General features: G+C 39.3%; 1 protein-coding gene across 3 annotated transcripts in view; it reads left to right on the forward strand.

The window, feature by feature from the left end:
• LOC127455580 (exonuclease 1-like) overlaps positions 1-17,650 on the forward strand; it is a 77,452-nt gene that overhangs the window by 50,363 nt on the left and 9,439 nt on the right. Inside the window, exons 1-6 of one of the 3 annotated variants that reach the window (XM_051723592.1) lie at positions 6,774-6,869; positions 7,311-7,483; positions 7,666-7,785; positions 7,915-8,038; positions 8,325-8,462; positions 14,991-15,203. In XM_051723592.1, coding sequence (XP_051579552.1) covers positions 7,323-7,483; positions 7,666-7,785; positions 7,915-8,038; positions 8,325-8,462; positions 14,991-15,203 — 756 coding nt within the window. In that variant the 5' untranslated portion in view covers positions 6,774-6,869; positions 7,311-7,322. Of the gene's footprint in view, positions 1-6,773; positions 6,870-7,279; positions 7,484-7,665; positions 7,786-7,914; positions 8,039-8,324; positions 8,463-14,990; positions 15,204-17,650 lie in introns of those variants that run through there. The other 2 variants (XM_051723594.1, XM_051723595.1) reach the window with 2 other exon arrangements.

Here is a 17,650-nt window from a genome sequence, read left to right on the forward strand (position 1 = left end):
ATTGCGCTGTGACGGAATATCTGGTTCAGTCGAGGCTTTATTCCTAACCATCATTATTTTTTATGAGTTTGCTAAAATATGTTGACCTGGCAGTTTTTAGTGCCTGTCTGTAGCTACAGACACTATCCTTCCATGCACTGCGAAATACATCTAATTTTGTATTCTTCCACTTGCGCTCTATTTTTCTGAACTTCACTCTTGAGAGCATGAGTGTGATAATTGTACCATGGTGTGGGGCATTTTTCTTTAATTTTCTTTAATCGAAGGGGGATGACACTATCAAGAGTGCTAGAGAAGACTGTATTTATATTTTCTGATATTACTTCAAGTTCTTCTAAACTATTTGGCTTACTAAGTATTTGAGATAAATCTGGAAGATTATTAGTGATGCTATCTTTAGTGGTCAAAAGAGTAGTTCTACCTGAATGATAGCATGGTATAGATTGAGTAACATTAGCTGATCGCAGCATATAAGAGATGAGATAATGATCTGAGATGTCATCGATCTGTGGCAGAATTTCTATAGGATCAATATCAACTCCATATGACGGAATAAAATCTAGTGTATGATTATGGTGATGAGCTGGTCCTGTCACATTCTGTCTGACTCCAAGAGAGTTTAGAATATTGATAAATGTCAATCCCAATGTGTAATTTTTCTTATCTGTGTGAATGTTGAAGTCACTAACAATTAAAGCTCTATCCACAGTAACTACTAGATCTGATAGAAAATGTGCAAATTCAACAAGGAACTATGGCGATCTATATACTGTAGCAAGCGCAAAAGATGACAGAGATTTTGTAATTGTATCTGACGGTGTCACATTAAGCATTATTAGCATTAAGCATTATTAGTTCAAAAGACTTAATATCCTGTCCTCTGAGTAACACCAAAGATTTCACTGTAAATTGCATCAACACCTTCTCGAGGCAACATTTAAATAAATATCCGAATGAAACCCTCTGGACACTTTTGTCCACATCGAGTGCAAATGCGAGACAACGAGGTGTAACTTAACTTCTCCGGTTAAAAAAATCTACCAGTGCTGAGGATGTAATCCAAAGTATTTAGAATACGTTACTGACCTTGAGTAATCTAACGAAATATGTTACAAATTACATTTTACAGCATGTATTCTGTAATCTGTAGTGGAATACATTTAAAAAATAACCCTCCCAACCCTGACCATATCAAACGCCTTTTCGGCATCAAGTGAGATGGCAGTGACCGGAGTCTGATCATTCGCCACTGAATGATCATTTCACTGAGGGAATGGTAGAAAAAGTCTCTCTCTGTTTTATATATCTAGCCAAAAGCTTCCCTGCTTTGTCCCCCGACTCAAAGTATGACTGTCTTGCCCTGAAAACTCCACCTTTTGTGACAAAATAATATTATATCTGTATTTCAATCGGGTCAATTCTCTGAGGCCCTCAGACGACATTCGGCGCTTCAGCTCTGCCTCGGCACTTTTAATACTCCCTTCCAACTCCACGAGTTCTTGTGCTTTGGACTTTTTGATGAATGAGGCGTACTGTATGATCTGACCCCTAAGAACCGCCTTAAGTGCCTCCCAAGCCACACCCACTGAGGATACTGAGGACCAGTTGGTCTCCATATACACACTGATTTCAGCCTTTAACATTTGTTGGAATTCAAGATTTTGCAAAAGGTATACATTATAGCACCAACTATATGATTTCTTTTTCTCCGTATGTGGCAACACCCCTAAACTCACCAAGGCATGATCTGAGACTAAAATGTTTCCAATTGAGCAATCCACAACAGATGAAATGAGGAACTTATATATATATATATAAATCTATTCTGGAATAGATCTTATGGACTGATTATGGGTTCAAAAGTCTCCAAATATCTGTAAGACCAAGATTTTTACATATCCTGTGATGTGTCAATGTTGCTTTAGGGGGCTTAAACACTTTTGCTTCATTATGATCAAGGAGTCCATCAAAAGATTAAAGTCTCATCCCAGGGTATGCTGAGTGACTCCAGCCAGGCCTCCTAAGCAACCAAATTGGCACGGTTGCTAGGGAGGGTAGAGTCACATGGGGAACCTCCTCGTGGTCGCTATAATGTGGTTCGCTCTCGGTTGGGTGCATGGTGAGTCGTGCGTGGATGCCGCGGAGAGTGGCGTGAAGCCTCCACACAAGCTATGTCTCCGCGGTAATGCGCTCAACAAGCCACGTGATAAGATGTGTGGATTGACGGTCTCAGACGCGGAGGCAACAGAGATTCGTCCTCCGCCACCCAGATTGAGATGAGTCACTACACCACCAGGAGGACTTAGAGCACATTGGGAATTGGGCATTCCAAATTGGGGAGAAAAAGTCTCCTCCCAATATTATATCTTGTTGGCTTGCAACATCCCAACAAGATCTATAAAAAGCCCTGATAATCAAAGTTAGGTGCGTAAATATTAGCCAAAATCAACCTTTGCCCCTGAATTTCTGCTAAAACGATAATGACTCTTCCTAATTTATCTTTAATCGGTTTGAGACATTTGAATTGAAGATGCTTACTTATCAATGTAATGACTCCCCTGCTCTTACTTGAGCCAGCACTTCCTGTGGGGAAAGATGCGTTTCTTGAAGAAACACTATATCATATTTCTTACGTTTAAGAAAATAAATAACTTTCCTTCTTTTTATGGGGTGCCCCAACCCATTCACATTCCACGTGGAGAGAGATAATCCACTCATATTAACATCTGACATTTTGACATATTAGAAAAAATAGATTGTGCATCAAAAACAAGATTATAAAGACCACTTTCCAACATTAGTGCAACAGTCAAACCCCGAACTTCCCCCAGAACCAAACAAACAGAAAAAAGAAAAATGTGTGCATTAACCCCACGCACGACAGCACCAACCTGCGTCCATCCCTCTAACTCAAAAAGTCCATGTACGCCTACAAGAGCCCCCGCGACAACTTTGCCATCGGATTGCTCAAGTCCAGTGCTTCTATACAAATTTTGTGAGACAGAATTACATAACAGAAGAAAATCTATAAAACAAACTCCAGCCAATTGGCAGAATAAACACAAAGAACGTGTAGATTCATCCACATACTGTCCCGAACGTGTTCTTCCCCAAAACAAGCTCCAGCCTCTAGTGGAACCATCACACACACACACACACACACACACACACACACACACACACACACACACATATATATATATATATATATATATATATATATATATATATATATATATATATATATATAAAATAAAAAAAAATAAAAACCTTCCGTTTCCTCGGGCAGTCAAACGAATGTTCAGTGAGCCGGCTGTTTCATAAATGCAGCAGATGACCTAATCCTTTCAATGTCCTGCAAAAAGATAGTCCACAAAACAAACTCCATCCAATAGGAGGCACAAGTACAAAGAACGAGCAGATTCACCCATAACTGTCCCGAAGGAGTGTTATTCCACAAAACAGACTCCAGCCGCTTGGCAGAACCATCACAAGAAGAAACAAAAAAAAAGCCGCCCAGTTTCCTTGAACAGTCAAGTGAATGTTCAGCGAGTCAAGCTCACTCGGGAGCAACATGAAAATCACCAAAATAACTTACTCTTTCCAATGACTTTATGAAAGACATAGATTGTTTTGGGCATGTAAATACTTTGTGGCCATCCTTAGTATCTATTCTCAATTTGGCCGGAAACATCAATGCAAAAGCAATCTTCCGTTGATGTAAGAGTTTCTTGCATTCCTTGAATCAATCACGTTTCTCTCTTGTCGCAAAGTCTGGGAACAAGACAATGTTGTGGTTCTTCCAAGAAAGCCTTCCTTTACTCCTCGCTTCGTGCAACATGAGATCTTTATCGGATGATCTCAGAAATTTGGCCAGAATTGATCGGGGCCTGTCTCCCTCAGCCAATCTCCGAGCCAGGACCCTGTGAGCTTGCTTGATTTCCAGCTTATGGCCTGTTATGTCAAGCAGACTCGGGAAGAACTTGTCTAGGAATTTCTGCCTTCCTCATGCTCAGGAATTCCAAAAATTCGGACATTGTTTTGTCGATTATGATTCTCAAGGTCTTACAGTTTTTCCCAGATGCACTGCCAATCTGCCTTGGTCGCTAGAGGGTTAGCAGCTAATTCCCTCTCCGGTGACTCCAGATAATCGATCCGTTTCTCGACGTCCGACAATCTTGTAGCCAACTCAGAAAATTTTGCATCCATCGCCATAATCAATCGGCGTATTACAGAAAGATCCTCCAAGTCCACTACGACCTTCATCAGCATCACAGACATGTTCGAAAGTTGACGTTGAATTTCTCGCACCATCCAAACTGAGTCCCTTGTCTGCGGTATCAGCTTGAGCACGTAAGTGTCTTTTAGTGTCTCCAAAGCCAAAGGGTTTTGAATTCTTTGACATATTGTTTTCATAGAACAGATATGAAACAGAGTGTATCGAATCTCACCGGTATAGGACACAAAAATAATTAAAAACTAGCAAAGTGTGCAGAGCTCGCTGTTCACACGTCCGACCCTCGCATGGCATCACGCGACTCCCGGAAGAAGCTATAGTAAACATGTGGCATGCAATGCATGAAGCAATATTATGAGCGGATGCCATGACTTAACGCAATTGTTTTTGTTGTTATGGTTGTTCTTGAGCGGCGAGGGTTTGAGGTCGATGTGAATCCCTCACGCAATTGTTTGCTGTTGCTGTGTTAGATCCTGATCAGCAGATGTTTGAGATTGATGCAATAATCTGTGTAAAACACACTGAAAACGAATGCACGCAGTCAAAATGCGAGATGAAGACAAAAAGAAAAAGGAAAAGAAAAGAAAGAAAACTGGTGCACGCAGTAATATACACACATTTGAAACAGTATAAAAGCTAAAAAAATGAAGCATAAAGCGTGTGGTAAAATAAAACAATGAGCGTAGAGGAATAAGCAACGCTAAGCAGGCTAGCAAACTTTGCTGGTTACGAGCGGCTTTAAAAGGAAATAACCATCTGATCGGAAAATTTAAAAAAATGGATACATACACAAGCACGAGAACTTCACAGATCTTCTTCAGTGTGTCTGATATCAACATGCCACTAGAGAGATGAGAATCACAAACATCTGAAGCTCAGGTAAATATAGGAAATCCACTAAAATAATGGAAAATTCTCCTCGAAATGTTGAATTTGTGCTTAGATTAAATCTGAGCTGCATCTGGGAGAAACAGCGCAACATTTTTTCCGTGCTTTCGTTGTCTTTTCTGACTTTGTTGCGCTTGATTCAGAGACCCTCCCCTCTAAATCTGAACACAAGTGATCACAGGAGACACATTTAGCCACCAGGTATAAACAGCATTGTGTCTTGCCTGACCACATGTGATCGGATCACCAGGGATGTATCTTAATACCAGGTGTAAATGGGGATTTACATAATTTCAGTAGTACACCCAAATGACAATTGCAAATCATACTGTTCATGTGTTACACTTGCTATAGCTTACTTCCACCTTGCTTCTTTGTCAAATAGCAATTTCAAATGTAAATCACTGACACATCAGTGCCATCTTGAGTAAGAAATAGCATGCATATTATGTATGTGTAGACCCATGTGGAATACTTATAATACACCATTGTTACAGAAAATCAATGTGACATAGTGGTTATTTGTATGAATATAGTACTCATTTCTCTTGTAATACACAAATAAATATATATCCTGTTATAATAAACTTCATAAAGATATGAAATAATCATAAACATATTTGGAAAAACAAACAAACAAACAAACAAACAAACAACAACAACAACAAAAACTTTTCTTTACACATTTAGGGTATTTTTTAATTACCAACACACTCTTGGTAATTAAGCAGTTATACATTCTTTTTTTTTTTTTTTTACACTATTAAGAATGATTGAGGAATACTAAAGAGGTGTGGGCATAACTCCAAAAAATGGATGAGGTACAGGGGGTGGAATGAGGTCACAGGTCACTAAAGACCCGAGGCATGCATTATAAAGTAAAAATATTCAGAATTAAAAGTTAAAAAGTTAAAGACGGTCGCATACAGGACGAGAAGCGCCACGCCGCGTCGCGGCTAGAGGCACAGGTATCAAACACAGGGCAGGTCGATGAGGTTCACGTGGCAGACAGTACACACGAAAGTTACCAAGGTTTTTCCCTTCTTAAAGAATGAACAAGGCTAGAGTAAATAATATATGTCCATTGATAATGATTTGGGTCGAATTTAATAGAAAATATTCGAATAGCTGCGCTCCGTGGCGCGGCAGAAATGAGCAGCCTCCGGAGCTGTAGGTACATTCATAGAGAACAATTGTTTCGAATTTTAGAACTCGCCATGTCGTCCACCCCAGGCGTCCTTTAGAGTTTTAGGATACCGTAAGAAATACGTTCATGATGTTATTGCAATTACTGGTGTTGACACTGCTATTACATTAATTGTTATTGCTTGCTAACTTATTACACCAACTGGGATCGAGAAGTTACGATAAAAGCAGTTTTGACATAGTAAAGGCTATGTAAAAATATAATTAAATGTTTTTTTCTTATATGAATAGCAACAGTAAAATGTAAATTCATTTGGTGAATACAACATTTTATTTTATTAAATAACGGTGCTTCCTTTCTTGCTTGTTTTCTTGATATTCCTTTTACTGACTCTTTTCCATTTTTAATGTAGTAGTGTCACTGTCCTTGACAAAGAAAACAACGCACTATCTTGTCCCGCCTCTTCCTCAGTTCGGCTCTGTGATTGGCTGTTTGAGTCAGACTGCGTTCTTGGACGTGACGTAAAGTTTTTTGCCGCTTAAGTCGAACCCGGTTAAAATCAAATTTCAGGCACTACAACACGACTAATAGCTCCCGGTAAGTGATTACTACTTTTTTCTCCTGTGTATGAATAAGTTACAAACTACATTGTTATTCGTTGCGTTTCTGTCGCTTTAGTTTGTTTCAGCTGTTAGTGTAGTTTGTTTTGGATGATTTTGGCGGTTAAAGTCTCGTGCAGACATATGAAGTAAAACAGATTGAATGTACTTCTCTGATCAGTGCATTGAGCAGAAACTGCTGCAGTCCAGTAGTTATAGTGTATACATGTATGTTTATCTCTCTTACTTTAGTCTTTTCTACGCACGATAAGTGAATATGTTGACATTTGAAGATTTTGTGATGTTGTGCAGTGAATCCTGTGTACTGCATGCATTCACGTAATATCTCTATAACCATAATACCAATGTTCAGAGGTTTTTCTCTCCCCTTCTGATTGGGTCACACAGATAGCTTCAACCATATACTCTCATCTTCCAGACAGACATAATAATGGGAATTCAAGGCCTGTTGCAGTTTATCAGAGATGCTTCAGAACCCATAAATGTGAAGAAGTATCGGGGGCAGACAGTGGCAGTGGACACATATTGCTGGCTCCATAAAGGGGCATTTTCGTGTGCAGAGAAACTTGCGAAAGGGGAACCTACAGATCAGTAAGTTGTATTAATTATTTGAATGCAATATTTATATATGACATTACAGCCACTCTGTTGTATTTCAGCAGTTCAGTAATTTCCAGCATAATTTTCCAGAATCACACATTGTACATGTTTATGTTCTGTTGAATGAGCATTTTTTTATCCTCACATTTTGTCTTGCTGTGTGTGTCATTCAGGTATGTGACCTTCTGTATGAAGTTTGTGGATATGCTTCTTTCTTTCGGTGTTAAGCCCATTTTAGTGTTTGACGGACGTAACTTGCCCTCCAAACAGGAAGTGGAGAGGACCCGGCGAGAGTAAGAACTTTTTTCAAGAGAAGTGTGTTTAGAAACTGTGACATTGTCATGGGAATACATTAATTGTATAGTAAATTAGAATGACATAGATTGGGACTGGGAATATATCTTGTATGTTGTTACTAACAGGCGTCGACAGGCAAATCTGCAGAAAGGCAAACAGCTATTGCGGGAGGGAAAGATATCAGAAGCCAGAGACTGTTTCACTCGCTGTGTTAACATAACTCCATCCATGGCACATGATGTCATCAAGGTGAGATCATTGCACCTCATGGTGCATTATCATGATATCCGTAGGACTGGATATTAATGTGCATCTCTATCTCTCAAAGTGGAATCAGACAAATAACAAATGCTGTTATTGTACTAATGAATGTTTAGGAATGAGTCGAGGCTGTAATTATCATACAATATTAAAAATGTAATAATCAGTATTTTCTGCTTGTGTTCTATGTGCTTACTTCTTTCTGCTTCATTGGGTTTCTCTTCATTCGAATCTCCCTAATTTTAATTTGCATCTTTTTGCATCATGTCTTTAGGCTGCCAGGACACGTGGAGTGGACTGTGTGGTCGCTCCATATGAAGCTGATGCCCAGTTAGCTTTCCTTAACAAATCTGGTATTGCCCAGGCAGTGATCACAGAGGACTCAGACCTGTTGGCATTTGGATGCAAAAAGGTACCTTTGTTCTCAATCGACAACTCGTGTGTGTGTGTGTGTGTGTGTGTGTGTGTATATATATATATATATACACACAGTATACTTGCCATTTCTTGTAGACTGGCTGTTGACCACCTGCAATTTGGAAAAAATTATTTGACATAGTTAAAACATTTTCTGACCCTTGCAGATATTTAATAAAAAATAAAGATTTTCTAATGTCATGCTTGATTTGACTTAACCCCTGAATCACTGGGTGGTTCTGACTTTGCTCTGCCAGCCATGACAGCTGCTCTTTTACTTTCATTCTGTAAATATATTGCCTGTCCAAAAAAACAAAAGTCACCATTTGGATTTTAATAAGCAGATACTTAAGAGCCTATGATTGGATCATTATTGCAATGATTAATATGTTTCAGCTGGCAACAATACTTTTAACCCTAACTGATGCAGTGTGTAGCTTCTCATTTTTTTGTTGTAATTAACATTTTTTATTAATTCTTACAATAATAAAGAAACATATATATATATACGCAATCAACATTTAAACCCCACAACCACCCCGCCCCAACCCCCAACAAACATCCCCGTGGTCACACATAAGTAAAAACACACACAAAAAAAGCAAACAAACAAAAAAAAAAAAAAAATAATTATATATATATATAATCATACTCAATTAAAACTATACTACTCTCTCCACACCCCACCCCGAGAGCCCTCCAAAAACTCTAAATAGTTGCTCCATTTCCCAACAAACAAATCCAAGTTGCCTCGTCTTCCAAATGACACCTCTTCAAAAGCTGCCACCCTCCCCATCTCCATGCACCACTCCCGAAATGGGGTGCACCAGCTGACCTCCAACCCCTCAAAATAATCTGCCTGGCGATCATCACACTGGTCAGAACCCAATTCTCTATGTGACTATTCCCCACATCGATGACCGCCCCCATAGCCCAAAACATAGTCTGGGGCAAAACGAAACCCGAGTGCCCAACACGTCACACACAAAACTCTGTACCTTCAACCAGAATTCCTGGATCTCAGTACACCACCAAAAAACATGGGCCATGTCTCCATCCTCCGATTGGCATCGCCAGCAGGTGGGTGTCTTTAAGACCAAGCCTATACAATCTAGATGGGGTCCAATAAAATCTATATAAAATCTTGAATTGCATAAGGTGCATCCTTGAATCTCTAGATGCAGACTTGATGTTTTTTTAGAATCCTAGCCCACACTCCCTCCTCCAATACCAAGTTGAAATCTTTCTCCTATAATCTCTTGATAGAAGTTAAAGTTCCATCCCCCAGACTCTGAATTAGCAGGGAGTAATACACTTTTGTGTTTGGAATACACTTTTCCAAAAGCATTAATAACCATTCCCAGAGTATTTGCTGCTTTAGGGGGGTGTAATAATTGATACTCCCAAAAATAGTACAGAGCAGGTGGCGCAGCTGTAAATAGCTATAAAACTGAGATCTGGGAATCCCAAAATGTTGAACCAAATTTTCAAAATATCTCAACACTCCACTCTCATATAGGTCACCGAGCGTATTAACCTACCTCACAATCCACTCTGACCAGCAGAAAGGGGACTTATTAAGACATGATTTTGGGTCCTGCCATATGCTCGAGGCAACATTTAAATAAATGTCCGAGTTAAACACTCTGGACACTTTTGTCCATACCGCGTGCAAATGTGAGATAACTTCCTGTTCTATACAAATCCAGAGAGGGGCTCTCTCAGGTGGAAGCGACCAATGAACCAAATGTCTGAGACCGAACAAATAATAATAAAACAAAATCTTGGGTAGGCCTAGCCCACCTTTGTCAATTGGCCTATGTAACTTATTGAAATGTAATCTGGGACGCTTACCATTCCAAATGAAGGACTTCGCTATGCTATCAAATTGCTTGAATAAGAGAGGGGGACATCTACAGGGAAAAATTGTAACGGGTAGTTAAATTTTGGAATACAATTCATTTTAAAAACATTAACCTTCCCAATCATAGATAAATGTAATGAAGCCGACCTGCCCACATCGCTCGAAAACCTTTTTATTAAGGGGTCAAAATTAACTAACTAAATCACACAAATTTGCTGGGAATAAAATGCCCAAATATTTAATGCACTGTCTGGGCCACTGGAAGGTGCCCGGCTGAAAAGTCGTTACTGGGCAGTATGCTGTCAGAGCCAAAGCTTCAGATTTAGACCAATTTACTCTGTATCCTGAGAACTTAGAAAAGGAATGAATAATTCCGTGGAGGCAAGGCATAGATCTAGAAGGGTCGGAGACGAATAATAAAATATCATCTGTGTAAAGCAAAAGCTTATGCGCCACACCTGCCACCATCACCCCTGGAAAATCATCCTCCTTTCTTATTGCGGCTGCTAATGGTTCCAGGGCAAGACAGAACAATAATGGGGAAAAGGGGCAACCCTGCCGGGTGCCCCTATCCAGAGTAAAATAATCTGAAATGAATCCATTTGTTTGTACTGCCGCTAACGGGTGTCTATAAAGTAATTTCATCCAATAAACTTACTCCCAAACCCATACAATTCCAATATCTTTTTAAGTTTATCCCATTCTACCATATCAGGCTTCTCATTTCTTAAACAATGTTGGAAGACTTATCCCATGGTCGTGGAAAAGATGTTACTGTGTTTCTGAAGGGGCAAATTATTGGCCTGCATCAAGCAAAGAAAACAACAAAGGAGATTGCGGAAATCACTGGAATTGGGTTAAGAACTGTCAAAGGCATTATTAAAACCTGGAAGAATAGTGGTGAACCGTCATTTTCGAGGAAGAAATGTGGTCAGAAAAAAATCTTGAATGATCGTTATCAGAGGGTCACTAAAACGCTTGGTAAAGTCACATTGTAAAAAATCGGCAGTAGAACTCACGACTATGTTTAATAGTGAAAGAGCATTTCCACATGCACAATGCAACGAGAATTTACAGGATTGGGACTAAACAGCTGTGTGACCACAAGAAAGCCACTTGTTAGTGAGGCTAATCAGAAAAAATGACTTCAATGGACTCTATGCATGGAACGTAGCCTTTGTATTTCCGGTCAAATCTCAGGGGGCTAACAATCTTCTGGTATCGTATCCAGCTAACGTGAAAGTATTAAGAGTTATAGCAAACTACTATTCTTTCTAAAGTAAAGCAGTTTATCACAACAAATGTGATTTTATTTAGTAAAAGTATTAAAATCTCCAATAATGAACTCCAAAAGTAATGAACTCCAAAAGTGTAAATACATAAGTTTTGAAGCTTGCAGAATGGCCGAGCACTGCTATACCGTTGTTTAAGGCTTTCTCTGTGTACAGAGTATTTACATCCAGAGATTGTACAGTGATTTACAAGTGAGAAATACAGCAACAAGTGATTCGAGAGCACAAACAATCACCTGAAAACTATGTGGGACAGTTGCTCCGTTACTCAGCTAAGGTTTTGGAGCCATCTGCAGATCGACGAAACATCACTGAGAACACACACAGTACTGATGTTTTTGTAAATTATTATATTTACCCCTAGTCAAAGCATGAGATTTCACATGAGTAAAGCACTACTGAGAAAAACAAACTTAGTTGAGGATTAATTCGTTTTTATTCATATAATTTGTAATATCACACCACAATATTCATAAATAAAAAGAATGATACAATAACACAAATGGTAACACTTTACAATAAGGTTATTTGTTAACATTAGTTAACAACATTAGTTAACATGAATTAACAATGAACAATACTTTTACAGCATTTATTAATCTTAATGTTAATTTCAACATACTAATAGATTTTAAAAATCAAAAGTTGTATATGTTAACATTAGTTAACTATGAACTAACAATGAACAATTCTATTTTTATTAACTAATACTGACAAAGATGAATAAATATTGTAAAAATATACATTGTTAATTGTTTGATCACGATACCTAATGCATTAATGCATATTTGTGAATGGAACCTTATTATAAAGTGTTAACACACAATTTAATCTATATTTGTGTCAAATTACTGCGTCATTGTAAACTTTTTGGGTTTGCAAATAAAAGAAAAAAAGGAGAATTTTTTTTTTTTTCGTTTCTCAAAAGCATCATCAGTGTTCTCTTCAGTTCGGCAGATCCCTGCACAGGCACATGACAAATCTCTTAGAAACGGGACATGATTTTTATTAATGTAAATTTTACTTTAAGCAGAAATTATATTATACTGCATAAATACAATACAATAAACTAATATTGACCACTATTAGACAAATTGTAACATAGTCACTATGTTAAGAAATATATTACCATTCACTCCAGCATTTGCTGTGAAGCTGGAGTAGTATCAATTATCCTATTATATTCCCTAAAGTGGCAGATACTCTGGGAGTGGTGATTACTGCTTTTGGAAAAGGTCATGAGGCATAAGTGACCCCCAGACTCTGCTAATTCAGAGTCTGGGGGACGGAGCTTCAACTTCTCTCAAGAGATTATAGGAGAAAGATTTAAACTTGGTATTGGAGGAGGGAGTGTGGGCTAGGATTCTAAAAAACATCAAGTCTACATCTAGAGATGCAAGGATGCGCCTTATGCAATTTAAGATTTTACATAGATTCTATTGGACCCCCTTTAGATTGTATAGGCTTGGTTTTAAAGACACACCCACCTGCTGGCGATGCCAGTCAGAAGATGGAGACACAACCCATGTTTTTTGCTGGTGTGTTAAGATCCAAGAATTTTGGTTGAGGGTTCAGAGTTTTATGTGTGATGTATTGGGTGCTCAAATTTCATTTTGCCCCAGACTCTGTATTTTAGGCGATAGGGCGGTCATAAATATAGGGGATAAGCACATAAAAAATTGGGTCCTAGCCAGTGTTATGACTGGCAGACAGGTCATCCTTAGGGGATGGAAGTCGGCTGGTGCGCCCTCATTTCAGGAGTGGTGCACAGAGATGGGCAGGGTGGCGGCATTTGAGGAGGTGTCGCATAGAAGGCTAGGTAACCAGGAGTTGTTTGAAAAAAAGTGGGGCTGTTACTTGTTATTTTTGGAGGGCTCTCGGGGAGGGGCTGAGAGGGACTTATAGTTTTAAATGTGTGTATTTATTATTATTTATATATATAATGTTTATTTATTTTATTTAAAACAATTTTTTTATCTGCATGTGTACTTGGGCTTGGCCACAGGGATGTTTGCTGGGGGTTGGGGATTGGGAGGGGGGGAAGAGAAATAATGGTTTAAGGGGGATAAAGGTTGACTCTGTACATTAATGTTTTGTTGTGTTATGTGTCATGCTGAAGGAGCAACCAATAAAATGTTAATCAGAAAAAAAATGATCATATTATATTAACTTATCACAGAGGGCTATACTTTATCTAGCAAAAATAATGTGTAATACAGTCGGAAACAGGGACTTTGCTAAGCCTGTGCTGGTCTATGGCTTGTGAATATTCACCCTCGAGATCGAAATATCTTAAAATACACGTTGTTAAACCACTTCTTTTTACTGGATGGAGAAACAGCTCTATGTTTCAATGTGTGATGGATATTGTCCAATGTCATCCGCAGAAACTTGTGTAAATAACGTGTGTGAAAAGTAATTTTCCCCTGAGTTGTCTCGACAGCATTTATCAGCGTAGGAAGAAATGGTTTCCGGTACTGCGCCGGAAGTAAGTGTGCCCCCTGAGGCAAAAATGCGGAAGTGACCGTGCATAGAGTCCATTTGCTAGGGAGCATAAAGATTGGACTGTGGAGCAATGGAAAAAGGTCATGTGGTCTGATGAGTACAGATTTACCCTATTCCAAAGTGATGGGCACGTCAGGGTAAGAAGGGAAGTGCATGAAGCGATGCACCCATCATGCAAAGTGCCCACTGTACAAGGCTCTGGAGGCAGTGTTATGATCTGGGGTTGCTTCAATTGGTCACGTCTAGGCTCAGCAACGTTATGCAGCAATAAAATGAAGTCAGCTGACTACCTGAATGTACTGAATGACCAGGTTATCCCATCATTCTATTTTTTTTCCGCTGACGGCACAGGCATATTCCAGGACGACAATGCCAAGATTCATCAGGCTCAAATTGTGAAAGAGTGGTTCAGGGAGCATGAGGAATAATTTTCACACATGAATTGGCCACCACAGAGTTCTGTCCTTAACCCCATTGAAAGTCTTTGGGATGTGCTGGAGAAGACTTTATGGACTGGTTCGACTCTCCTGTCATCAATACAAGATCTCGGCCAAAAATTAATGCAACTATGGATGGAAATAAATATTATGACGTTTCATAAGGTTTTCGAAATATTGCCACGACGAATGCGCGCCGTAATCAAAGCTAAAGACGGTCCAATGAAATATTAGGGTATGCAATTTTTTTTTTTTGGCCAGGCAGTGAACTGCAGGGTATTGTTTAGAACTGTTTAAAACACAAAATAAACCAATTTGATGGAACCACAAACAGAGATATACAAATAAAGAATATCAGAATGTGACTACATTTAGATTCTGCTTTATGCACAGCTGGAAGTTTTATTTGTTATCTTTTATTGCAGGTGATTTTAAAGATGGATAAACAGGGTAATGGCCTGGAGATTGACAAGTGTCATCTGGGCCGCTGCAAGTCGCTAGGCAACGTCTTCACAGAGGAGAAGTTTCGTTACATGTGCATCCTCTCTGGCTGCGACTACCTTCCATCTCTGTATGGCATTGGCCTGGGAAAGGCATGCAAGCTGCTCAGGATGGCAAATAACCCAGATATTTTGAAGGTGAGAAGATAAACATGAACTGTTTAAGCTTAATTGTTTGATGTACACAGCCATTTCTGGTTCTCACCATTTGACTGTTTTGACTTGGACATTTTATAAAGTCCCTCTCGCTCTGGTTTTGGTTATACAGGATACACAGCACTTTTTGTTTATGTAAAGGATAATGTACAGTAATTTTGTTATCACAAAATATACCCAGACAGATTGAGCAGGACCCCAAAGCGAAGCTGAGTTATTACATTATCCCACTTATTACACGGCCACTTACTTAATTAATAAATGGACATAAAATACTAATTTGCATTGAAATTATTTTATTATCTTACTTGTAGAGATTGCAAAGTGATCTGAGAAGTAGGAAATATAACTGGCAATACCCAGATGACCAGCCTAATTTGTCTTTATCCAAAAATGTATGAATGAGTAGCATGGTAGTATGCCAGAAATAACAGACCGCTAGATGGCGCCATTGATCAGAATGGAGTATCCCAGAGACCTGTGCAATAAACTGAGATAAAAGCCTCAAAATGTCAGCCTGATTTTTATATTCCCATTCTCTGAAAACACAAATGCACTTCATTCTTGTCCCATCTGTACATTTGTAACATGTTTTAATGAGACATCCTTAAACAAGTTCTTGTCCCATCTGTACATTTGTAACATGTTTTAATGAGACATCAGGAGCACAACCTCTCCCTCAACGTCAGTAAGACAAAGGAGCTAGTGGTGGACTTTAGAAGAAAAGATAGAGAACACAGTCCCATCACCATCAATGGAGCACCAGTGGAGAGAGTCAGCAGCTTCAAGTTCCTGGGTGTCCACATCACTGAGGAACTCACATGGTCCATCCACACTGAAGTCGTCGTTGTGAAGAAGGCTCATCAGCGCCTCTTCTTCCTAAGACGGCTGAGGAAGTTTGGAATGAACCGCCACATCCTCACACGGTTCTACACCTGCACTGTAGAGAGCATCCTGACTGGCTGCATCTCCGCCTGGTACGGCAATAGCACCGCCCACAACCGCAAAACACTTCAAAGGGTGGTGCGAACTGCCAGACACATCATTGGAGGTGAGCTTCCCTCCCTCCAGGAAATATATACCAGGCGGTGTGTGAAAAAAGCTCGGAGGATCATCAGAGACTCCAGCCACCCGAGCCATGGGCTGCTCTCACTGCTAACATCAGGCAGGCGATATCGCAGCATCAGGACCCACACCAGCCGATTCCTGACAGCTTCTTCCCCCAAGCAATCAGACTTTTGAACTCTTGATCTCCCACAATCAAAATACATCAGCACTGCACTTTATTACTCTACTCTTATATCTCACACTGGACTGTCATAAATTATATTATTATATATTATATTCTCTCTTAACAACTCACTATCAACTGACATCCTGAATGTCAATACAGTACAATACAACCTACTGTACATTCTATATAGACTACTATATATACTTTTTTATATATTTTTAATTTTTATTGAATAATGTGTAATCTATATTGTGCAATATTTGTATATTGTTGTGTGTACAGGTGCATCTCAATAAATTAGAATGTCGTGGAAAAGTTCATTTATTTCAGTAATTCAACTCAAATTGTGAAACTCGTGTATTAAATAAATTCAGTGCACACAGACTGAAGTAGTTTAAGTCTTTGGTTCTTTTAATTGTGATGATTTTGGCTCACATTTAACAAAAACCCACCAATTCACTATCTCAAAAAATTAGAATATGGTGACATGTCAATCAGCTAATCAAATCAAAACACCTGCAAAGGTTTCCTGAGCCTTCAAAATGGTCTCTCAGTTTGGTTCACTAGGCTACACAATCATGGGGAAGACTGCTGATCTGACAGTTGTCCAGAAGACAATCATTGACAGCCTTCACAAGGAGGGTAAGCCACAAACATTCATTGCCAAAGAAGCTGGCTGTTCACAGAGTGCTGTATCCAAGCACGTTAACAGAAAGTTGAGTGGAAGGAAAAAGTGTGGAAGAAAAAGATGCACAACCAACCGAGAGAACCGCAGCCTTATGAGGATTGTCAAGCAAAATCGATTCAAGAATTTGGGTGAACTTCACAAGGAATGGACTGAGGCTGGGGTCAAGGCATCAAGAGCCACCACACACAGACGTGTCAAGGAATTTGGCTACAGTTGTCGTATTCCTCTTGTTAAGCCACTCCTGAACCACAGACAACGTCAGAGCCGTCTTACCTGGGCTAAGGAGAAGAAGAACTGGACTGTTGCCCAGTGGTCTGAAGTCCTCTTTTCAGATGAGAGCAAGTTTTGTATTTCATTTGGAAACCAAGGTCCTAGAGTCTGGAGGAAGGGTGGAGAAGCTCATAGCCCAAGTTGCTTGAAGTCCAGTGTTAAGTTTCCACAGTCTGTGATGATTTGGGGTGCAATGTCATCTGCTGGTGTTGGTCCATTGTGTTTTTTGAAAACCAA

Source organism: Myxocyprinus asiaticus, chromosome 17 (genome assembly GCF_019703515.2).
Source record: "Myxocyprinus asiaticus isolate MX2 ecotype Aquarium Trade chromosome 17, UBuf_Myxa_2, whole genome shotgun sequence".
NCBI lineage: Eukaryota > Metazoa > Chordata > Actinopteri > Cypriniformes > Catostomidae > Myxocyprinus > Myxocyprinus asiaticus.